Source organism: Peromyscus leucopus, chromosome 8b (genome assembly GCF_004664715.2).
Source record: "Peromyscus leucopus breed LL Stock chromosome 8b, UCI_PerLeu_2.1, whole genome shotgun sequence".
NCBI lineage: Eukaryota > Metazoa > Chordata > Mammalia > Rodentia > Cricetidae > Peromyscus > Peromyscus leucopus.
This window is the reverse complement of record NC_051086.1, coordinates 49,244,119-49,270,148: the sequence shown is the minus strand read 5'-3', so window position 1 is coordinate 49,270,148 and position 26,030 is coordinate 49,244,119. Positions and strand designations below refer to the sequence as shown.

Sequence of the window (26,030 nt, the reverse complement as noted above, 5' to 3'; positions counted from 1 at the left end):
TGATGCACACCTTTATTTCTAGGTAGGATGATGTGGGAGTCTAGGAACTTTGAGGCCAAACTGGGCTCCACCATGAGACCCTGTCTTAAGACACACCAAAAAAAAAAAAAAAAAAAAAAAAAAAGGAATCTGTAGAATTGGTTTTCACATAGCTTTTCAATTTGTTTAACTCAAAATTCTGCAAACTTGATTGACCCCAGACTTCTTTTATCCTGTACAATGCTCATTAACTATCAACACTGTTTACTTTTTTCTCCCACTCAGAATCAACTCCTATGAATTTGGATGTTACCACCTAGAATTTTCCTCCTTACATTCCCACTATATTTCTTGGGTACAGTCTTGGAGAATAGTCACAGCTGTACCTCTGAGGCCACTGGGGTGAGGGGTGCAGAAAGATTTTGGACTTGGAAAGCAGCAGACCTGGATGGGATTGAAGATCCACTCCTGACCAGTTCTAGGAACTTGGATTCTTAAGAGGTGTTGGCAAAGCCAGATATCCATAATGGAATGGATGTAGTATTTACAGTCAGAGGACTGTACGCATCTCCCAGCTTCTGCCTGCTGGCCTCAGTTTTTCCACCAATAAATTGAGGAGATAATATTAAAATAATAAACATAAGGAATGACATGCAGGTGGTATTTACTAAAATGTTAAAAAGTAGTATATGCAAAAAGAAATGTGTGTAAACTATAAAATACTATAAAATGTTATCTACCGTTGTCTCAAAAGCCATGCTTTCAGGGTCTCCATTCCTCTGCCTGGCCTGCAGTAAGTGATCCAGAAACTTCAGTTCCTTTTCAGACAAGCAAAGCTCCAGAGCACTAGAGTAATGCTTAGTCCTGAGGGACCTTGTTCATCTGACAGATAAGAATGATTTGTAAACAGCACAGGCTCTGTTTTATGTTCCATCTTCCTTAGTATTGATTTGTTTATCAAAATTTTTATTTATAAGGAGCACAAAAATAAACCAGCCCAAATTCTGCAGGATGCATCACAGGTTCTGAATTAATGAGGTCCACATTTATGAGGGCTTTGGATTGTTGCTTCCTTTTTATCCTCTATGATGGGGTGGGAGAACAACAATTGTTCTTGTTACAAAAGAAGGGTCCTAGTACTCCTTTGGTTGGTAGCCCCTACCTTCCATGTATCCCTTCTCCTCTTGAGAAAGATGGTTTCTCCAGCTGATAGCAGCTGTCACAAAGCTTGGGATTTGGGCAAAAGCCTTTAGTTTAGAGCTGACATTGCCATGAAGCTATGAATTGTTTGCACAATTTTCCAACAAGAACCTCCCTTGTGAAAAGCAGAAGAATGAATGATGTAATCTGTTTCAGAGTCAAGGGAATCGGTGGCAGGATTCTCATGACTTTGTCATCCCTGACCCAGGGACCTTGATAGAATTGCAAACTCTTGAGTCCTATCTCGTGTCTGCTGAATCCACGTATTTAAAGTGTTTCTAGTATTCTAGTGCACACTCAGATTTGGGAACTGAGATGAGGAAGGAACTGGGGACAGACTTCACCTTCCAGAGGAAAGAGTGATGGAGCCCTAAATATAAATAGCACTTACAGGGACCCCAGCAAGAGGTCAGTGGCCTTCCCTGCTCACATGAATTCCCCTTCTTGGTTTGTTTCTACTTGTGATGGCAGTTCTCAGCACTGGGCCTTCAGTGGAAATGAAAGAACTTGTTTAAATACTTCTGCTCCATCCACCAAGTCAGAATGTCCGAAGTCTGTCTGACCATCTGAACGTTTCAGAGTTCCACATGATTCCCAAGTTACCCTGTTGTTGAGGGCTCTAGAACATGGCTTGCTAAGAAATATTAATTTTGTCTTGTTGACATGGGACGTATTTTTCTTGATATTTATCTTTGTGTTTGTATTATTGAATTGTGTGTTCACTATAGAACAAACAGCTCACAAAATAATGAATAGTTGAAAAGAGAGATAATTAGCTGTCAGCTGATGAGGTATTTGTGCATTTTCTCTCAATCATTTTCTGCTTTTTTTAAATGCACTTACCTGAAATTTTATAATACTGTCACCATATTTAACATCTCATTTTCAGAAACCTTTTAACTTTATATATTACAAGTTTGATGTATTATCCACACTGTGGCAGTCTGAATAATAGTGACTTGCCTCCATACTTGTGTGTATGCATTGAGGATGGTACTGGGAAGGGTTCTTGCTTCATAGTATTTACAATGCTCGTGTTTCAAACACATCATAGATTCCTACTTGAATGTCAGAAGTAGAATATTTACTTCTTCCACTCTGAATTTCTTCTTCCATAGTCCTCAACCTGCCCTTGTCTTTTCCTTACCTCAATGCACATGAAGATGTCTGTATTTTGCAGTTAGGGGATATAGTTTTATTGCAGTGAGTCAAGAAAGGAAATCATAAAGATGTTGCCAGTGTTTTATGGCCACCATTTCACCTGTCAGCTCAGCTGTTGCTAGTTGTGGTCCCACAGGTTGTACAAGATTCATAGATACACATACACACACACACACACACACACACACACACACACACACACACACACACAGAGAGAGAGAGAGAGAGAGAGAAGCTGCCATTGGGCCCATTCCTCCATGCTCTGGAAGGGAAAAAAACAGAGATACAAGGCACCAAGAAAAAATAATCTAGCAATTATAGAAAAGAACTTGGGAAATACAGAAAAGTTGAAAGGAGGCAGAAGGAACACCCATGCTCCAGTTTTCTCCAAGGTAGCTACCAGTATCTGTGTCTTCTATTTTTAAAGTGTTTTTTTTTTTTTGAAGATTTTATTTGTTTATTATTTTTTTGTATATGGGTGTTTTGCTTGTATGTATGTCTACACACTACATGGATGCAATGGCCACAGAGACCAGGAGAGGGTGTTGGATCCTCTGGAGGTCCAGATGATTATGAGCTGTGTGCCTGCAGACAAGTGCTCTTAACCACTGAGCCATCATCCTTCCAGCATCTATCTTTGTGTTTTCTTTCAACCTTTTAATATCTCTTTGTAATGCATTGGCTTGAAATTTTACAGCCATATTATCGTATTTAATGTATTCTTTCCTTGATATCTCTTAACTTTAAGAAAGGATGGTGGGACAAGTACAGAGGTCCTGACGTTCACTCACCGTTTGGCTTGTTGGACTTCATGATGGTACAAATTCAGTAAAGTCAGTAGCTATACTTTTACATTTGGATTTTTGAAACCTCTTTTTGGGCTTCCAAGATTCGGTGTGGTCTTCTCTGGTGATGCTGGGTAGTGTCCATGGGCAATAGCAGCCTGGCAGCTGTCGTCACAGCAGAAACAGCTGACACTCTGTTGTGCTGTATAGCCAGGCTGCAGTGTTCAACAAACATTTCCAACTTCAGATGTTTCAACTTGCCATGGGTTGACCAGGGTGCAACACCACTGTAAGTTGAGGAACATCTATAAAGTAACATTCTAGTGTACTTTGTGGTCACTCAGAAATGCCACAGTCAAATCATGTGTCTCCCTTTCTTCCTCTACTTTCAATGTAGCACTAATCTTTGTCATATAGCAATATATATATACACATACAAGGTGTATATGTATAATGGATGTGCACATATATCTCTCTATATAGCAATATATTCTCAGTAATATATATGTGTATATATATTATATTTATTATAATATATATATATTTGATCTTGTGGCTCATTGCTGGTTTGACCATAACCACACCACCATTGTTGGGCAAGATGGAGCTGTGATTTCTTCTGTGTTGCTGTCATGGATACGTCAGGTAATTCTGCCCATCTTCTTGCAGGGCATTATGGGAAGGATGCTTACCGAAGTGGAGGACCAGATCTCCATAACTTCATCTCATCTGGATTTGTCACATTAGGAAGAGGACACACGAAGGGTACAGTGGAAACGATTTTTTACTAAAATACAGGGGTTGCCTAGGGAACCCCAATTTTAAGTGTGAAGATGGTGTGGAGTCCCGAGGCTTATTCAGGATCAGGAATAAGTGGGGTGGTCCCATGACAGCATGCCCTGTCATGGCACAGAGATGACCAGGTGTCACATTTATGACTTCGGAGGCTAACAGACCTCCGAGAGACATCCATCCCACTCTGTACATGATGGGAACACAAATGCTGGTGGCTCCCCTATGAGAAGGGACCACAGGCAGCATGGTGGGAAATGCTACCAATGGATGCAGTACTTGTAAAGTGTGTGTTTGTCTCTGGGCTGTTGTTCCCTTCCCTTTCAGAAGCCCTATCTTAGACCCAATGTCAATGTTCTGTACCCCAAGTCTCTAAGCCAGCGTGTATGTGGGCAGTTCTGGCATCCTTGGTGTGTCTCTGTAAAACTCTGTGATGTGGGCACAAAGGTAGAGGTTATTCAGACCTTCAAGCTGCAAGATGAAAGCTAAGCTAGCGTTTCCGCCAAGCTGCTTTACGACCTAGCTGACAGCTTGCAGAGCATCTGCGCAGGGGTATGGAATCCTCCCGATTCTGTCTTTTTGTTTAAATAGTCCTACTAGTGTTGTGAGCATTCTGTCACTGGATCCCTGACTCCTTTGATTACCTCCCCAACACCTGTGTGCTGTTACAGACTAAATGTGAACCCTGTTGTCGGGATGTTCCATTTCTGTCTTTCTCTGAAATATGTGTCTGTTTCAAGTGTGAGTGAACAAGGACTTTGCATTATTTTCTTACGTTCAATGCTCCTACTTTTTAAATCCCCTGTGATGTGTGTTTATCCTATAGAGGAAAAGATAACTGTATCTGTGTATGTATTTTCTGTTGTCTATTTGTGTCTAAATAAAGTTTATTGAGGATACAGGTGGCATTTGTGGCTATTAAGAGTTGCAGAGTCAAAATGAAACCAGCTGTTACAGACGGGGGAATGGGCTACACCGTTAAACACAGAAAAGAACAATTGTAGAGACACACTTGCATCAACTCAAACCTGGAGTTACCAACCCCTACATATCAACTTGGTGGTAATTACCTATTGCCATGAAACAGAAGGCTTTAAACTCAACACTTTAAAGTAAAATAAACATTTACTATGGAGCATGGTTTCTGTGGGTTGGGGATTTGGGAGCTCCTGAATTAGGTGAATCTTGTGAGTTTTCAGTTACCACATTAGGCAGGGCTGGATCATCTAAAGTATTGACCCGTGTTGGCAGATATAATTCCAAGTCGTCATACTTATATGATGCTATATTGGCTGGAGGCCTCCATCCCTTCCCATAACACTCTCCCTGTGGTCTACGTGAGTGATTTCATGATGTATTGGCTGAGTATCCCCAGAGTGGTTGATTCACAGAAGAAAAAGACACAAGCCACAATGTCTTTTATGACCAAACATACTGGTTATGCACACCATCATTTTCATAATATCTTATAGAGTATACATGCCAGTTCTCTTCAGGATGGGAGATGATTATCTAGTGACAAGAATTACCAGGAGGGTCAGGACATTTGGAGACACTTGGGAGGTTGGCTTTCCATTACAGATACCTCAAGGAGTCGAGTTACAAATCTGTTTTTCAGACAGAATCCAACAACTTACCAAGACTTTTCAACTGTGTGGTTTCTCACCCTTACCCCAACCCTTTGAAGGTGGTTCAAGCCATAATGTCAAGTATTGAACTCTATATTGAACAGGAGGCAAAATGCAATGCATTCTTATGCTGTTCTCTTTGCACTGGGGAAGCAAAGTCAAGTCTGGACAGTAAGTAGAAAAAGCGCAGCAGAGATGAGTCCAGAGAGTGCTGTGGGAGGTAGTTACTTATGCCAGGGATGGATGCTGAGGTAAGGCGAACATAAACCTGCCTCCACCCCCTTAGTCAGGGGAAGGTTTGAAGCAGAAGCTTGCTTATGCCTTAGAAAAAAGAAGGAAGTGTGTGTGCTCCTATAAAGCAGGGCCAAAGAGCTACAAGGGTGTAGAAGTATTTGGACTGCTCTAAGGTTCTCTGAGAGACGGAAACTTAGTGAGAATGTCAGAGCTTTTGCCCAGGAAAGATCTTTCGAGATTTCACAGGGAGTTCGTGAGTAGATCATTTTCTCTAAGTGATACTTGCTGGAGAAGAGGCTGGTTATGATCAGTCTTGATGTCCAGCAAGATGCATCATGGGGTCTGAGGCAGGAAACAAAAGGAGGGAGAAAGTGCTAAGAAAAGTGATGGGGTCTTCAGCTGGGACACCCATAGCCTGATGCTAAGTTGGTAATCTCAGCAACAAAGGAAGTGGCAATGTGTCTCTCTGGCAGTTTAAGCCCCCAGATCGGAGCAAGAGCCATGGCAGGGCTATAGAAATTCTAAAGATTGCACAAATAATACCTGATTTATCTCTGACTCCCTGAGAATGGAATAAAGCCAGGATTCATATTTAAAATTAACAAAATGGAGAGATTTTAGCCAATGATGGTTCTGGGCAAATGACATAACAAGAATAAGAGTGAAGGAGACTAGATGGTCAGTGAGATGGGAAGGGGATATTATAGTACAGGAGGGACATTTGGGAAGGGACCAAAGGTAGCCTGATGGGAAACACTGCCTATGAACCCAGAATTTGCTGTATCTGTTTTAAGGAGTAAGAAAACAGAGGCATGAGGTTTTCTATCCCCATCTATCTATAGCTTTGAGTGATGACCAGGGTCCAGGTACTATTGTGCTACTGGGTGGCTGGAGGAAGGAGAGAAGTTAAGGCTTTTTCAGAGACCCCTTTCCATACACAGTCACCACATCAACTGAGCACACTCCACTCAGCACTTCTTTCTGTGTCTGAGCTCACCTTGCAGCCCTTTGCCAGGCCCACCTCCTGGTTTGACCCAGGCCATGCTGACCTGTCCCACCTGTGCATTAGTCTAATTCTGTGGTGGTTCTGGTTTCAGTAATGATTGAAATCAGACATTCCTCTCTAAAAATAAGAGATATACATGCATGGGCCTCCATGGAAACATAGGCTGCCATTCACCCATTAGAATTTGAGCATGAACCCTCAGATCACCAATAGATTGTGGCAAGAAGAATCCTGAACCATTGGACTGAAAGAATCCAGCTTAGATACTTTCACAGTCTCAGAAGCCAGGAGAGTGAGTGGGTTGAATTGTGCTAAGGTATTTGAAGGCTGGACTCCAGATAAAGCACAGAGCTCAGAAGGCGTCCCAGTCTCCATGGCAACAGTGAGGCAGGATGAACAGCAAGAAAGAGAGAAGGCTCAACCAGCTTGCCTGAAAATGGCCTGTATGAAGCTGATACTACCTAGGACCAGTGGCCAGTGTCCTAGCTGCCTAGCACTGACTGCTTGGTGCTGACTACTCATCTAAGTTGGAAATCTCCCCCGCCCATGAGCCGCTCTTGGCATGGGCCTCTGCCATGTCACAACAGCCAAGCTGTGCGACTATATCAAGTCATTGGGGTCTGTGGCCAGGAGAGGTTGGCCTTTCTACACTGTATTAACCAGAGCCATGTTATACTGAAGCTTGGCTTCTATGCAAGTTACTAGCATGGAGGAATAGGTCAATTCTAGGTCTTTCTACCTGGAGCTATGGCCTCAGTCTCAGCCATACTTTTCTCTAAATGCTGACACAAACATCCCTCATTAGATGATTACAAATTAAAAAATGACAGGAAGAAGAATGACACTAGAAGAACACAGGCTCAGCCCTGTCTCCACTACCTCCTGTGTGGCCTGGACCTCAATGGCATCTATTGGTAAGATAATATCACAATGCCGCCCATCTCTCAGGGTTGATATGAAGACTGAAGGAGAAGCACATGCACTAGAACACGAAGGACTCGAGCAAGTCCAGCACTTCCTAGTATTCCCCCCTACACAGGGTGCTGTAGAGCAACATAAGTGCACGCAACAGGGCATTGCTGGAGTGAGTGAGAAATGCAGGTCCTCCTGCCCCAGCACAAACTGACATAGAAACATCGTTTGAAGAAGATTGCATATCATTTACATACACACGAGGATTTGAGGAACACTGACACAAAGCAACTTCCCCTTTAACACCTTGGATAAGTTCTCCTGAGGGATCTGAAGGTCACTTCCATTTCTGAGATTTGTCTGTCGTACCAAGCACATCAGAAGCCAGCTTCCCAAGCTAGGAAGGAAGACAATTGAAAGATGAGAAATGCTTGAGATTGGAGGGGTGATGCAAAGATATTTCTGAGGATTGGAATGCCTTACCCATTGAAAAATGGCAACTGAGGCATTGTCTATTTTACTCAAATTCATATGTAAGGTGAAGAAGATGAGCAAAACACTATCAGCATTCGAGAAGTAGGCCAATATAATCCCTAGAAAGTCAGTAGAACATTCTGTGCATAGAGCCAAAAAAAGAAGAACAGGGGGAGGGAGGGTCAAAGGGAGGGAACATAGCTGTTGCCTGAGATGTCCCAAGTGGTCACCTGTAGGACGGTGGAGCTGAGACAGTCTCTGTAGGGCAGGAAAGAGGGACTAGCTAAGAGTTGGATGGAGAACGCATTCCTGGTACAGGACCATCCACAGAGGAATGCATGTGGAAATGACTGTGGTAAGAAGGCAGCATACAGTAGGGGCACAGCAGAAAAGCCGCCAGAGCACGGGACACCTGCAGGGAGGATACAGGAATTGGAGCTAGAAAGCTAACTTGGAAGCAATGTCCCAAGTCATCCCAGGCACAAAGTATAGGTTGAGCTAAAAATTCTACTGAAAGCTAGGAAGAAAAGAAATGGAGGAGGGATGGGAAAGGGTGATGGGTCAGTGCCAAGGCATAGTTGGATGGAACTAGGAAGTTCTCATGTAGTTAGTATGGCAAAGTGACTCTAGGCAAGATTATTGCACTGCGGGCTGGAGAGATGGCTCAGAGGTTAGGAACACTGGCTGTTCTTCCAGAGGTCCTGAGTTCAGTTCCCAGCACCCATATGGTGGCTCACAGCCATCTGTAATGAGATCTGGTGCCCTCTTCTGGCGTGCAGGTGTACATGCAGGCAGAACATTGTATACATAATGAATAAATAAATCTTAAAAAAAAAAAAAAGATTATTGCACTGCCCTCTTTAATGAACTCAAGGAAGGGAATTCAACTGTTTTTAATCATAAAGATAAACAATTAATGGTATCGATAAGATTACTACAATGTGACCATTACACCTCATAAACATGTGTCAGCACATCTTATAGTACCCCATTATTACATCTAGTTTTGTGTTTTTATGTATCAGTTAAGAACTGTATTTAATTTAAAATATTCTGGATAGCACTGCCCACACTCCCCTCTTCCTTTCTACTTTTGAACAAAATTCTGGAGCAAAGCAAGCACTCATTCAATAGGCCTCTAATGTCAGCATTTATTGACTCCTCCCTGGGTAGAGATGGGCATAGCAGTGACATGCTACCACTTCGGCCTCTGCTCCTTCCTGGAAAGTGTACATTCTTGCATAGATCCATTCTGCAGCAGCCTGGACAGCAGAGCTAGAAGGAGCTGGATGAGTTCCTAGACTGGTGGTCTGTGGAGACTCAGCTATGGCCTCTGTTAAAAATGTTTCATCATGCCAAGCTTCAATTTCCTCCAACTAATCAGAGATTCATGAGACCCCTTCTTCTTTGATATTCTGGGGTCATTTTGATCAGGCATCTACTGAACATAAAGATGCTGCATTGAATGAAACAGCGAGTTTTAGCTCAGGGGTGACCTGAGAGTTAGAACACCCCATGTACTCTCAGAGTGGCCTGTTTACTGGCTCTGCAGAGCAGTGAGGAGAAGCCCTTATCCCTGTAAGCACAGTGATCGGGAAAGGTGATCCTCCAGGGGTTAACAGCGGAAGTTCATACCTCAGCCCTCAAGGTCCTTCTGCCAACTGTTCTTAAATGTGCAGTCTGGCCTCACAGGGCCCTGAGCTTATGAACTATTCAGTCCTGGATCGGATAAATGTCGGTGCTTGTGCTCTCCATTGCTTCCCAGTAAATCATTTGTTCTCTTGCCCCGGGGGAGTAATTCTGGGGAGCATAATGGTTTTCTGGTTTTTCACTAAGAGCAATTGAACACAGATGCCTGGAATCCATTCAATGTGAACGTGCAGGGCCATGGCGCAGAAGCCAGCTACACACAGACTGTGGGTGGAGGGAGGATTCTACAGAGGATCATATCTATTGATGAAGATGAGGGTCCCAGAGTGAGGAAGGAATAGGGAGCCGAATATGTGAGCCTCTGGGCCAGGAATTGCTGGATCTTCAGACATTCAGGCTCCAAGGAGAAAGGCCCAAATGCCTAGAGCTAAGGGACATAGAGTTTTCAGCAGTCTTGAATAGAATCAGATGATGGCAGCCAGTCAAAGGAGCAGCCTCTCCTGTCCACTTTGTGGGTTGACTAGCTCTGGGGAGGCTTTAGTCTTTACTCCTCAGCCCAGATTCTGTTGTTTGAGAATTTTCTCTAGACAGGATTGCCTCATCCTCATCTTCAAGAGATGCCATTTAAGAGTCCCTTTTTGTCAAGGGATTGGGAAAGCTGAAGTCTAGAACTATGCAATGATTCTTTGGCTCCCTAGTGTCTCCATCCCAGTAGCAACTTGACCATTCAAGCAAAGCCTGAACAGTGCTCATGATCCTTGTCACTGTTGTCTCTTTCAAGGCCAGCTCTAAGTTGTCCCCATTCTGTTCCCTTCTCTAGCACTTTAGGCCCATTTGCCCCCTCTTAAGCAGCATTACAATCTACACTTCTCTTGCTTCCTGACCAGATATCTTGCAAAGACCTCTTAAATAAAAAAAAAAAATGCACCCTCCACATATTCTATGCTGTTCCATGCAACCAGATTGATCTTACTCTATCCTAATTTAATGTGACTGAACCCATCTCACCTACTTAGTGTGAAACACACATCTGTTGTGACTATTTATTTTATAGACCCTCAAAGGCTGTCTATTGGAAACTTGGAACAGCATTCATTCATCATAAAAATGCTGACTGAGTTAAAATCTCTTAAATGTCAATATGTACCTTCTCTCCCTCTCTTTCCATATTCATTTGTTGGCATGACTCAAGAGCAAAAACTCAAAGCCCTGCACTGTTTAGCTTGCTGCTCAATGTTCCTTCTTGGTAACCACACTCTGGCCAACATTGACTTCCTTTATGGACATCCTTCCTGTGGCCTTTATGAAGGCTGTTCCTCATGTCTGTAATGATCTTACTGGTCCTATAGGTCACTGCTCAGAACTCTGTTTGAATTTCCTTTTCTTAATCTTTTTGTCCCTTGTCTTAATTCATTCTGCATTGCTAGATATAATAGGGTGAGTAATTTATGAATGAATTACTTATTTCATTCACATTCTCGAGGATAGGAAGTTCAAAATTGAAAGAGGCCATTGGCAAGTACATTCTTGTACTAAAGACACTACTGTCACAATGACAACATTAATTCCCTATAGAGTGTAGAACCTCTATGTCTGCACATATAAATTTAATGCAGTATCTTTTCATCCCAATGGCTGCTTAATAACCCATTCTGTTTGGAGTCAGAGGGGTTGCTCAGTGTTAAGAGCATTTGCTGTTCTTGTAGAGGACCTGGGTTTGAGTCCCAGAACCCATATGGTGACTCACAACCATCCTTAACTCCAGTTCCAGGGGATCTAATATCCTCTTCTGGTCTCTATGAGCACCAGGCACATGCACTGTGCACATACCATACATGCATGCAGACAAACACTCCTGCATAATTAAAAACAAACAAAACAACCCATCCTGTCATTGTTTTATATAGCCAGTAGTAGGTGTTTTTATGTTGTTATTTTAAAACTAATTTCCAACTTAGATGAAACATAAAAATAGTACAAGTGATTTCCATATTCTCTTCCAAATTTCCAAATTTTAACATTTGATCACATTTGCTTTATCATTCTTTCTTTATTCCATCTCTATCTCCTTATGTATAAGTACACATATGCAAACATATACAGACACATTACATGTTTTTCTAAGTGTATGTAAAATTTCCCTGCATTATCAAAAATAAATTGCAGATATGATGGCCACTTAGCCCCAAATACTCAAGTGAATATCCTATAAAATTAACTCTTCCTTTAATAACCACAGTGTAATGATCAGAATCAGAAATTTGACCCTGGTAGAAAACCTGTACCTAACTACAGTTTTTATTCCAATACATCAGTAATGGAAATTGCAACTGTTTTTCCTGAATGAAGCTCACAAGTTATTAGATTTATTTCTAAATATCTGATCGTGCTTGTAAATTGGGTTCCCACACTATTACATTCTATGACTGATTATGTTGGTGTGGATGAAAATTATTGATTCTGTTCATTGTCCAGCCTTCCTCCTCAGCGATTTCTTTTATTGTTGGATCTGTTTTTATTATTGACATTCTAGGTAGTGTATCATATCATACGCATACAAAGGCAACTTCTTTATATCTAATTAATCTTGCTGGTCTGTTGGCATAAGCTTAATGGCACTAACACAGTGTTGGATATGCAGTTGTAGAGAGGCTCAAGAAAGTGTTCCTTCACTCATATTCTATGAGGACTTGCAAAACTATTATTCTAAAATGAGCACTAAGTTCTTCTGAAAGCTTTGTCAATATCTATGGAGATAAACATACTTTCTTCCTTAGTCCTATCAACATGGTACATACAGCAGTGGGGTTCCTAACCCTGACTCTATCTTGGGTTTCTGGAGGAATGCAACTTGATCATACTGCACTGTTTCCTTACTGTTGTGTCTGTTGATATTTCACTCATTGTTTTTGTATCCTTATCAATCGCACAATGTATAGTTTGCCTTATAATTTTTTTTTACTACGTTTAGTGTTCTACTTACTTTACTAAAGGAATTAAGACTTACTTTCATTTTTAGTGCTCTGTGACCATATGTACACATTGAGACTACCTTTTCGAAGGTTGGAAATCATTATCCTGTGAACCCATTAGGGAACAATATTTTGTTAATAATTCTAATAATAATTGTTTTAATAGTAATAGTTTCTTGATAATTTTCATATAATATGTGCGTTTTATGTATAATTCATTGTTAGCTTTAGGTATTTAGGATTGCATAGAACTTGAGGTCCCCTGCCTCCCAAGCATCTCCTTCCAAGTTTTAGTCATATTATTTCTACTTTGGCGCATATATATTCAGTAGCTCTTCATTGTTTTATCTTTTGTTTTCTTCCATACATAGTCATATATATGACTAAATATGACTTTATATACATGCACACCTATATAATATATATTTGATGCCATTATTGTTCATCTTCACTTTGCCCACTTGTCTGTTGGTTAGATAAAATTCATCTTCCAACAAATTGCTTAAGAAGGGCTTATGGGTACAGAATTCTCTACATGCTTGGATCTTAAACTCTTACTCTGTAGCCTTGGCATGTGGAGGAAAGTTGGTCCAGTAATAAAATTCTAGGTTCATACTTCTGATTTTTGTGAACGTTCTCCTTGCTGGTGTATTGCTTTGTGTGTGTGTGTGTGTGTGTGTGTGTGTGTGTGTGTGTGTGTAAAGTCTGGTAACAGCTTAAGTCTTCTGCTCTTATATGTTATTTGGTCTTTTTTCTTTATGACTTGAATTTATCTATTTTTTGGGGGGGCAGGTTTTTTTTTGGTTTGGGTTGTTATTTTGTCTATAGCCTGTTGCTTTTACGAAGACATTTGACATCCAAAATCTCTCTCTCTCTCTCTGAGCCCTGACCATTTTTCAGGATAGTCATTATTAATAAAGCCTTTTAGCAGTGAAGTGCCTTTGGACACAGAAAAGAGAGAACTCTACCTGCATTTTCTGCCTCACCTCAAGCAGGGGCTCACGCACTGGTTCTACTCCTTCCCTCAGAGACCAGCTGTCTTAAATGAAAGTTCATTGACAGTCCCCTCTAGCTCCCCAGGCTGAAATCATGACATCACTTTGCACGATTCTGTTGATTCACATTTCTTACCTCATTCTTGCCGCATGTCTTCCCCTTCAAAATATCCTTGGGCTTTTTTTTTTCTTTTATATTTGTCTATTCCCTCAGTAAAAGCATGCAGCAACTCATTTCTAATTTAATTTAATCTGCCTGCCTGGAATTCCTACCTACCCACACTCTGCTCTCTCCTTCCCCATAGTCCATTGTAAACGAATCTTCCTTCAATACCATTTGCTGTAAGTCTTACTTCTGCTTGGAATCCTAGCACAGCTCCCAGTCCATGACCCAGGCTTGTCAGCCTCTCCAACTTCCAGTCACTCTGCTTGTCTTTAGTGTTGGTTCAAGCCTTTCTTGGGTGCCATGCCATTTACTGAGTATATGTATTCTTTCCACATCCATAAAACCAGAAATGTTTGTTTTCCTACATTTTCAATTACTTTTAATCCTCTGCTTATTTTATTGCTCTAGACAAGTCTTGGCTTTCATTTTTTCTCCATGCATTTCAACCTCTAAAGGGTTTCCCACATCTGGGGCCTGGAGCAGTTGTTCTACTGGCATGCCAGTGTTTAGAGTGTTTGTTGTCTTGTAATTTACTTAATGGTTTGTGTGTATCTATATGCCATATGTTTTAGTGGGACTCTGATACCTTTGATTAAAGCAGACTTAGGGCAATAGTATAGAACAAAAAAAAATCCAGGCTCTACCATGGATCTCTATATCTAATACTTGTTTCCAAGGCCTGACACTTGTCTCATCTCAGTTGGGCAACTGTTTTAACTCTGCAGTAGCTTTCAGCATATTTAGTGGAGAGTTCAGAATAAATCATCTTGGACTGGAGTTTGTGTGGTAGAGTTCTATAGTCATCCAACAGCCTATGGTGAGATCTAGCAATAGAGAGAATTGGAGGGCAAACACTAGCAAAGGTCTTTTTTTTTCACAGAAATTTTACTCTACATTTGGATAATCCTTTGAAGCAATTTTGTTCATGTGTTGCCTCAGAAATTGAGACTAATAGGGGCTGCAGCACCATGTAACTGCCTGGAGCAAGCAGCCTCTATGCTGATACAGTAGAGGAAGAAGAAACCTAAACACTGCTTCATGAACACATCCACCCTGAAATGCCATGTCATATCTGCTCACATCAATGGCTGCAGGTCATATACCATGCAGAAAGTAAAATTCAGCCTTCCAAAGAACTGTGATGGTTTTACTCTTCTGGGAGGAGAGGACCATGGTCTCTAATTGTGAACTCAAATGATGCTTATTATGATTTGGAATTTAAATGTTCAGATTGTTCTTTCCTGTACACATAATATACTCCCTCTTTTTCCAAACACTAAATGCCCAATGTTATGGTATAAAGTGTAGATTCTCTGATCACTGAGCAATGCATGACAGCCTCTGCATCTGATCTACAGGGTCTTCTCTTCATACCCCTACAAGTCTATAAATACAAAAAACAAAAGACATGCTCCCCCTGATACACACACACACACACACACACACACACACACGCACGCACGCACGCACGCACGCACGCACGCACGCATGTACACACACTCACGCACTATAGAAACAGGTCCTTATTGAACAGTGGTCCTCAGCAATTTTGAAATCTCTGTGATTAGACATTGTGAATGTCTGACAGTCTAGGTAGAGAAGTTCCCTTGATTCAATCTTTCTCAGAAGAGGGGCTTTCTTGCCTCTTGGCTGCCATTGTGCCTGGCTCTACAAGTGTTTTTTGAAAAGGCTTTCCATTTTCCCTTGCTTTCCTCAGCTATATGTGAAATGACTTAAACACCATGGCTTCCTCATCTCACCAGCTTCCCCTAGAGAATTAGAGGTCCTGGCTTGTTTGATATCTTTAAGAGTCTGTGAGCTCCTATTCTTTTGTTACATCAGCTGTTCAGTTATGATGTTTCTCTCCTTTTTGATTCTGGTCTCTTCCACGTGCTGATAAATATGCACAGATCTAACTATCAGAACTCCTGCATTCTTTGCTCTCTAAGGTTACACCTCTTTCCCCCACTTAATGGCAGGTGGTCTAAGCCTATCAGTCTTTGGCCCTTTGCATTAGGTCACTTAATTCACTTAAAATATCAGCCTTCTCAGCTGGTATACCTGGGGAAGAGCAACATAGAAAATGCTTCTTCAGTGTTCCCATTTTTGATGATGTATGTGATGTCCATCTCAATGTCATTGACTAAAGCAAGCCATATGGATCTTCCACACACTTTAAGCAAGGAAAGAAATGTATATACCTGTGCATTGGAACAGAAAGAAGAGGTAGAAACAGCATGGTCACTGAATACTATAGGATGGTTCAATTCTAAGAGAACACTGGTGCTTCCAACTGTGAGGGACATTCCAACAATTGCAATCAGAGCAGCAAGCACTGATGTTGACCAGAAGGTTACAGGCGTGGCTTTTCCCTTCAGGCCAAGGTCAAGGTCAGACAAAGAACCAGTCATTGCACACCCTAGAAAGATGATGGTCCTCTTCCTCTCCATTGACCTTGTTACTCTGAAACAACTCCCTGAGAAGCAGTATCAGTGAGAACTCACTCCCATGAAGTTTGGGATTTCACACAGGATAATCCATGTAAGAACATGCCTTGTAATGGCTGTGTCAACACAGTGAGAGGAGTCTCCAAGACCACAGGAGAAGCTGTGTTGATTGTCCCACTCCATTAGTGAGACCCACTCTAGTGAGCCCAGCTCACTAGAATAGTTTAATATGCTGGGCAACAATTGCTTCCAAGACTTCCTAAGGCTTGTTGGTTGGAAGTGCAAAGGCCATCAGGGAACATGCTGGATGCTGTAGTCTGACCAGGACTTTGCATAGTGTTGCAAGCAATAAGAGTCAGTACACCTCAAAATGTGTTTGGAATTTCACTATTTTGTTGATTCCTTTCTTTCTGGGTTTTCAAGTTGTCATATTCAGAGCACAACAAGATTATTGTCCTTATTGTTGGTAAGATGGGTTTGTGGGACAAGAGTAAAAGACTTAGTGGCCTATCCACACAGGGCCTGGAAACACTCCAGGTGAGGGGGGCTGGCCTGATTGTCAAGGCTGCTGTATGGATGGGAGTGGATATGGGTGGGGGTGGGCATGGGTGGGAGTGGGTATGGGTGGGGGTGGGCATGGGTAGGAGTGGGTATGGTGGGGGTGGGCATGGGTAGGAGTGGGTATGGGTGGGGGTGGGCATGGGTAGGAGTGGGCATGGGTGGGGGTGGGCATGGGTAGGAGTGGGTATGGGTGGGGGTGGGCATGGGTGGGAGTGGGAATGGGGTGATTGAGACAGGTGTTCATGCTCGGCCAGCCTCTTCTTCATTTTGATTAATTGGTTTCTCCTTTGTTTTATGGAACTTGACAGCGGTGGTTGTGGCTTTTCGTGGTTGACTACCCCCGGAGTACCTAATTACAGAGGAGATTTTTAAAAGCAACAACGAAAACGTTTTCTAAATATGTTCTCAATCCACTCCCTCCCTCAGTAATTGGAAGGAGACAAAAAGAAGAGTTGGATGGTATTCCCAGAGGTCTCCTGTCAATCAGCCCGAGTCCCAGGCAGGTCCCCCTGGAGCCACTCAGGAATACAGAGGCTAGAAGCCACAGGGGATGGAGAGCAGAGGAAGGCATACCCTGCACCTCCCAGGCTATACCCTAGGCACAGAGAGCTTCTTCAACTGCTTTTCCCCTTCTGAACACAGGGACTGAGGTACTACCAAGAACCACATAGGAAATTATATACTTAGTTAAAGAGGTGGTTTTTCTACCAAGAGAAAAAAAAATATCATGTAACTTCTAGGGAGATGAAAGGCAGACTCAGAACTTGAGAACCAGGTGAGCTTGAGGCTGTCACCATTGACCTTCTGAATGAAAGGATTCAGTGCAAGGGGAATAACATGTTTCCATTCATCCGTTCATTTATTATATACATTTGACCCTGCAGAAGGTCTATTAGTAAGAATCTATTGGTTTATTAGTAAGAATCTACTGGGCAGAGAATGAAAATGTGGATAAGGGTGGAATCAGAAGGGAGACAGTGCTGGGATTCCCATCTGTGTATCTCAGCACTAAACTGCCCCAGCAACCTCTTAAAGGAACTTAAAAAAAGATGCTTTCTGGCTGTGGTTGTCATGGCTATTTGGGTTTGGCTGTCTTTTTCTTTGCTCTCTCACTTTTCAGGACCTGGAACCATCTACTGATTGTGGGACAGATGGGGAAGGTTAGTGAGATGGATGAATCATGGAAACTCCTGAGCTGGCTAGACATTTTTATAAGTATGGAGGGATGCCCAAGCACATGCCCTCTACCTCCTTCCTCCCTACACATGAAACACAAAGATATTTAAACTCTTTGACTGTTGGTTTTCTTTTCCAAAAGACCACATTGGAGTTATTTTATAGTGAAAGGATGACTCGTGTGTTAGTGTGCCTTCTATTGATGTAACAAAATACTTCAGACCAGTTAACTTACTAAGCAAAGAGATTTATTCTAGCTCACAGTTCTGGAGATTAAGAAGTAGATGTAGTGCTAGCGTCTGTTGGCATTTAGTAAGAACCTTGCCAAAACTTGCTAGAACTGATGTCATAGTGGTTATCACAAGGTGAAATAGAGAAAGCAAGCCAGAAAGAGGGAATGGGGAGAAGGAGAGAGAGGTTACTTTAAAAACAGAACCATCTTCTGTCATAACTCAATCATCCTGTGATGTTCTGTGATGGCAGAACCCACACGACACAGTCATCTCCCAGAAGTCCCACCTTTTAAACGTCAACCTGTGACTATGAAGTTACGATTCCAACACATGCATGTGGGAGAACACGTTCAGACCCCTGACTTGCACCTCAGCCTCTCTCCTCGGCTACCTGTGGGCATGCACCTTTCCAATAAAAGCCCTTCTCTAAGTAGAACTTCCTTCATATGAGGACCATCTGCCTTCCCCCAGCCACACTAACTGTGCAAGAGCAAAACAACAGCAACAGCTAGGTAGCCCAGGGGACCATGGGATTCTCACGTGCTGAGAGTACACCAAGTGTGCACCACCGCACCAGCTAGGATAATGGAATGTAATTATAACTACGCATCAGACTCATCATCACTTTTGCTATTTACAGGCCCTACCCAATACTGCCTGGATCATGCTCTGGTAGTACAAAGTGGGAAGCCATCTTTAATAAGCTTCCTAGGTGATTCTGATGCACAACCGTGGTCAGTACCTCTCAAGTGCCCATGTACATCTGGATCAGCTGAAGATGTTTAAATACAGATTCTGGGGTCTGGGGACATGATGGTTCACTGGGGAAAGTACTTGCTGAGCAAGTGTGATGTGAGGACCCAAGTTTGGATCTCTGGTACTCACATAAAAGTCAGGCCCATGCCGTGTGCACCTGTAAGCCCAACACTGGAGTGTGGCAACAGTTAGGTCCTGGAAGCTTGCTGGCCAGCCAGTCTAGCTGAAGTGGCGATCTCTAAATTCAGTGAGAGACTCCAGTTTCAAAAGAAGAACAGGAGAGAAACAATTGAGGTAGATATCCCAATGTTGACCTCTAACATCTGTACATGACAGTTTGGATAAGGACTCTTGCACATCACACACACACACACACACATACACCAGTCAGATTCTGAACCAAATAGATATGGCATTTTCACTTTGCTTCTGGATTTTCTGCTGGACCACAAACAAATGTTAGGTAACAAAGGTGTAGAGTTAGAGTTCTCAACCCCATCTGAAGGTTAGGCCATCTAGGGCTCTGAAAATGCCCTGTTCCCAAGCTGCAACTGCAACCAACTAAGACAGAAAGCTCCCCAGATGATAACACTGTGCAAACCCTGAAAAGAACCACTAATATGGGAGCTGTTTTCCACCAGACTGGATCAGGGACCCATTCATTGCTCAGCTCCCAGCCCAACCATAGCCCTGCCACCTACTCTCCAGAGCCTATTTTCTAGGCAGCTGGGCACCGCATAAGTTTTCCAGACAGCTAGGCAGTACATATTATTGTCACAGAAGAGCTCAATGAAACCTGTTTCCATAGATAACCCATAGTGGCGTCAGCAGTCTGTACATCCACTCTATTCCCTTTGCACAGAAAATTAATTCTCAGTTGTTGGTTATGGCTTCTTGGTTTCTCTCCTCTCCTGGGGCAATCTACACAGTACATTCATACCACTGCGTAGTCTAGAATGCATAGACACAATGCACGCATGAGGTGAACCTCCTACTCACATGATCCCTCCATCTTCCCTACCATTTTTCATTCCTCAGTCCTTCAAGAGTTCCGAGGAGGGAATGCTTTGCTTCACCGCCTCTTTCAGTTTCTTCAGGGCGATCCCTTGTCTCTGAACTTTTTATACACAGTGGAACTCAGAGTGCCCTCATCCACGTTGTAGCCAGGCTGGCTCCCACTTGCCTTTCAGCTTGTCCTCTCTCACCTTTACACCTCTCTTTGCAAGCCAAGAGAGGAAATACAACACCAGGCCACTCCTATGTCTTCTAAGGGAATGCCTTTGATGGTTCTTAATGCACTGTGCAGTGCTGATTGATTTTCTATTTTGCCTTTCCCACTTGACTGTGAGTTCCTTTCGGGTAGAAATGCCTCATCCATTTCTCAACCCTCATCATGATGCTTCAGTCTAAGCTCAGCCACTGAATGCCTCAGAAGCTCAAACAGCACTTACCAAAGTCATCAATGGCCCCTCTCCTTTTAATCCCCTTCCCCATGTCTTCTGTTAGGTAGTATAAATGCATACAGAAAATGATTTGTTTTAGCACAATCCTGACTGGCATACTTGCTTAAACCAGTCCTACGAAAAGATGATTGAAATTCCCAGTCCTTCCCAAAGCCTGTCAATCATGCTGTGTGTAAACAGTCACTGGTGATTGGTTCTAATCAAAGTCATTAGGGTGGTTCTGGAGCGATTCTGCTGCCATATGTAGATAATTATGGTAGAAGTCTCAATGTTGGATGTTAGCCAATTTAAATACCATTAGTATGAGAAATTTGCATAGAACTAGAGAAAAAGTATATCACAGTGTTTGGTCATAAATAGTAATGGCTAGCACTTACCTAGCATGTTCCATGTTCACTCTTTAAGTACTATATATATATTGACCTATCTACTCAACACCATACCACAGCCTACAGTGGTGAGAACTGTTAGAATCTGATTTGAACAGATGAGGAAGCCAAGGCTCAGAGTAGTAACTTACTTAAGATGACAGATAGTCAGGAGTAGTGTCACTACTGGGACCAGGGAGACCAGCCCGGGCCTGTACCTCACTGCTATACTATACTGGGAATGAAGTTTCTCCAAAGATAAACTAACCATGGTTCTCAGTAGGACTCTTGATATTCTCTGTAGTTAATGTATTAATAAAATAGTTCAGACATTAACAAATAACAGACCCAACTTTATCCTTGGATATAGGATGGCATTTCAGCATTTTCCATCTTGCTATAATGGCAGACATCAAATACTAAGATATCCACCTGCATTTCCTTTTCAATCATTCTGAAACACGCACACACTACTTCCCCAGGACATAGACATAGGGACTTTCAAGGGACAACCTGCCTACAAAACTGCAATAAAATAATTTGGAGTGAGAATACTTTTGTCTCCCTTCTGGCATTTCATTTGCCTTTGGAAACAAGACTAAAGTACTGAAATTGGGGGCTTGGTTGATAGTTTCTTAATCCAAAACACTTCCATTATGGACTTCACTCTGCTGCTACTTGATGATTCTGGTCCAAGTCTATCAGGAACCTGAGGATACCCTGTACCCTCTGGGAGTGAGGTTCCAATCTTTGCTACAATACAATTAGAGGAAAGGAGCCTCTGTCCCACATTTGGAAATACTCCTAAGAAATAAGTCTATCCTCAATCAAGTGTTTGCCTTATATATACAGTGACTCCATTGGGGACCTCACGTTTGAAACATTAAGACTTGGAATAGGTACTATGATGTGTCTACTTCTTCCAAGATGCAGACCACTAACAAATGGTATATGCTCTGCCTGGACCAGGAAGATATGCTGTCCTTTTCTATCTCTATGGGAACAGCTGGAAACCACTGTGAGCATCAAGCTTCTCTACAGCAGACTTTTCTTTTTTAATAATATTTTTATTTATTTATTGAAATTTCCATAAATTTTTACAGTGTATTATTTTTTGCTCTTCAAATGATTTTTATCCATCTTGAGTTACTGCATATACTAAGTCATCATATAATGGATTTGAGGTAGGAAGGACAGTCTCACGCCCCAATCAATTCTAATATAGAAACTTCTTGGTAATTATCACATATGGGATCTAAACTATGGACAGTTTTAAACTTATTTTTTTGCTGGCTGCAAATGTATTATTCAATGTATTTTGATATTTATCTGCTCACCCACCAACACCTCTAGACTCTCCTTTGAAAGGAAAATTAGTGAGGGAAGGACATCACTTCTTACCTCTTCAGTCCTTAGGTTACATGGGAAATCACTAAAACCTAACTTTAAAGAGTATTGGGTTTGGGGAAATGGCTCAAGTAGGTAAGGAAACCCACTCTGTGAGCATTTGGACATGGACTTGAATCCCCAGCAGCCACATCAAACACTGTCATGGCTGCACAAGCCTGTAACCCCATCATTGAGGGTATGGAGACTGACAGATTCCAAAAGCTTCTATCTCCCACAGCTAGCTTAGCTTCCAGTTCACTGAGGGACCCTGATCTTCAAGCAATGAGGCAAAGAGCAACACCCTTCTGACTTCTTCTGGACGCTACATGTGTGTGCCAGGTGGGCAAATATGTACATCCACATATGTGTGCACAGACGTGCACATGTACACACACACACACACACACACACACACACACACACACACACACACACACACACACACACCAAAAAGGAAAGAGCAGAAATGATGTAGTATCTGGAGAAATGGCTCATTTATTAAGAATGCTTGCTCCCAGTCATGAAGAAGGGAGTTTGGGTCCCAGCACCCATGTAACAAACAGGGTATTGCTCCACACGTTCCTTTAACCCAGCACCGTGGAGAGCAGGGAAAGAAGGATTGCTGGAGCTTGTGAGCTTCTAGCCTAGTTTTAAAAGACTGTCAGCTTCGGGTTCAAAGAAAAGAATGATAAAGCAAAACACCCAGTGCCCTCCTCTGACCTCCAGGCACAAAGGTGTGGCTCCCCACACAGACAGCTATACATCCACCACGTGCACACATACTATACCCCTGACACAATGCTATTGTACATACACACACACATATACAATAATAAAATTTAAAAATAAATAAAACCAGTACTTCTTTTTTCAAAGTTCTTGTTTTTTCCTTTTATTGAAAATAGATTCTTTTCTCATCCATTATATCCCAGTTGTAGTTTCTCCTCCATCTACTCCTCACAGATCCTCCCTCCCTCCCTCCCTCCCTCCCTCCCTCCCTCCCTCCCTCCCTCCCTCCCTCCCTGTATCCCTTCTGGAACCACTCCCTTTCTGTCTCTCATTTGAAAAGAACAGGATTCTAAGGGATAATAAACAAACACAACAAAATAAACCATAATAAGATAAAATAACCATTACATTGAGGCTGAATCAGGCAGCCCAACATGAGGAAAAGAGTCCCAAGAGCAGGCACTAGAAGCAGAGACCCACTCATTCTCACACTCAGGAGTTCCATAAAGATACTGAGCTGAAAGCTATAATATATAGGTAGAGGATCTGGTCCAGACCTATGTGGGCCCTGTTCTTGCTACTTCACTCTCTGTGAGTTCGTATGTGCCTGCCTTATTCGAGTCAGGTGGCCTTGTTCTCTGGATGTCCTTCATTCCCTCTGCCTCTTTCTTTCTGACTTCCCTTTCTGTGGGGTTCCCTAAGCTCTGAGGGGAAGGATTTGATGGAGACATCCCATTTAGACTCTCTCTCCATGTAATGTCTGGCTGTGGGCCTCTACATCTGTTCTCATCTGCTGCCAGAGGAAGCTTCTCCTATGACTGGATAAGGAACTGCTCTATGATCTACGAGTATAGAAGAGTAGCAATAAGAGTCATTTTATTGATACTTTTTTATTTTTAGACTGGTACTGTTTAGTTTTGCCCTAGGTCTTTGGACTAATTAGTTTCTGGTTCTTGGTTACCCTAGCAATGTTGGTTATGGGTTCTGTCTCATTGAGTGGGCCTTAAGTCAAATCAGACATTAGCTGGCTACTCCCTCTAGTTCTGTCTCACTATTGCCCTCACAATGGCAGGTAAGATTGTAGGTCAATGGTTTTGCGGCTGGGTTTGTGCTTACGTTTCTCTTTCAGTAGCCTACAGAGTACCTTCCCACACCAAAGACACTAAAACATGGGGGAAAGGGTTCATACAGACACCTGCCTGAATTCTCCATGTTCAAAAGTTGTGTGGGTGTTGCCTTCAGGAATGGGACCCCACTATCAGTTTGCAGAGAGCAACCAATTGTCTTATCAAAAGCCTGGGTTGTTTGGGGATTTCCATAGGACCTCCTTGGCCAACAATGCAATTGCAACCCAGTTCCACTACTGGAAGACTCATTTGGTGACAAGAGATGGCAAGTTGATACTCTGTATCCTCCATTATTAGGAAATTTCGTTAAGATCACCTTAGTATATTTTAGAAAGTTTCCACTGAACTAGGTTTCCATATCATCCCTCAAATGGCCCCGAATTCCAACCGTTTCTCTCTCTACTCTATCTCTCATCCCCCTTCCCACCTGATCCTCCCACTCATGTCCCCACCCACCTCTAGTCTATTTCCCCTTCCTAGGGAGATTCATTTCCCCTCCCACGCCCACAGACCCTTCTTCTATACATAACATCTCTGGGTTTATGGATTGGTTATCATTTATTTAACAGCTAATATCCACTTATAAGTGAATGCATACTATATTTCTCTTTCTGTGTGTGGGTTACTTCACTCGGGATGATTTTTTTTTCTAGTTCTATTCACTTGCCTGCAAATTTTATGATGTCATTTTTTTTATAGCTGAGTAATACTCCATTGTATAAATGTACCACATTTTCTGTATCCTTCTGTTGAAGGACATCTAGGTTGTTTGCAGTTTCTGGCTATTATGAATAAAGCCACAGTGAACATGGTTGAGCAAGTGTCCTTGTTGTAGGATGGAGCATCCTTTGGGTATATGCCCAAGAGTGGTATAGCTGTCTCTTGAGGTAGATTGATTCCCAACTTCCTGAGGAACTGCCATTCTGATTTCCAAAGTAACTGTACAAATTTGCACTCCTACCAGCAATGGAGGAGCGTTCCCTTCCTCTACATCCTCTCCAGCATGAGTTGTGTTTTTTGATCTTAGCCATTTTGACAAGTGTAAGATGGAATTTCAAGATAGTTTTTATTTGCATTTCCCTGATGGCTAAGGATATTGAACCTTTCTTTAAGTTTTTTCTTGGCCATTTGAGATTCCTCTATTGAGAATTCTGTTTAGATCTGTACTCCGTTTTAAATTTGATATGTGATATCTAGTTTCTTGAGTTCTTTATATATTTTAGATATTAATTTTCTACCAGATATGGAGATGGTAAAAATCTTTTCCTATTCTCTAGGCTGCCACTTTGTCTGAATGATGGTATCCTTTGTCTTACAGAAGCTTTTCAGTTTTATTAGGCCCATTTTATTAATTGTTGATCGTAGTTCCTAAGCTATCAATGTTCTTTTCAGAAACTTTTCTCCCATGCCAATGAATTCAAGGCTATTCCTCACTGTCTCTTCTATCAGGTTCAGTGGATATAGTTTTATGTTGAGGTTTTTGATCCGCTCAGACTTGAATTTTGTGCAGGATGATAAGTATACATCTATTTGCATTCTTCTACATGCAGATATTCAAATTTACCAGCACCATTTGTTTAAGATGCCGTCTTTTTTCCAGTGTGTATTTCTGGTTTCCTTATCAAAAATCAGGTGTCCGTAAGTGTGTGATTTATGTCTGGGTCTTCAATTCAATTCTATTGATCAACATGTCTGTTTTCATGCCAATACCATGCTGTTTTTATTATTTTATAGCTTTATAGCACAACTTGAAATCAAGGATTGTAAGGCCTCCAGCAGTTTTTTTTTTTTTTTTTTTTTTTTTTTTTTTTTTTTTTTTTTTTTTTT

At 42.0% G+C, this 26,030-nt stretch overlaps 1 protein-coding gene across 1 annotated transcript in view; it reads left to right on the top strand.

Annotated features, from left to right (window-relative positions):
• Positions 1-26,030, top strand: part of Shisa6 (shisa family member 6) — a 305,394-nt gene that overhangs the window by 125,954 nt on the left and 153,410 nt on the right. The window contains 1 exon segment of the mRNA XM_028869364.2: positions 3,795-3,890. Within this exon segment, the coding sequence (XP_028725197.1) occupies positions 3,795-3,890 (96 nt within the window).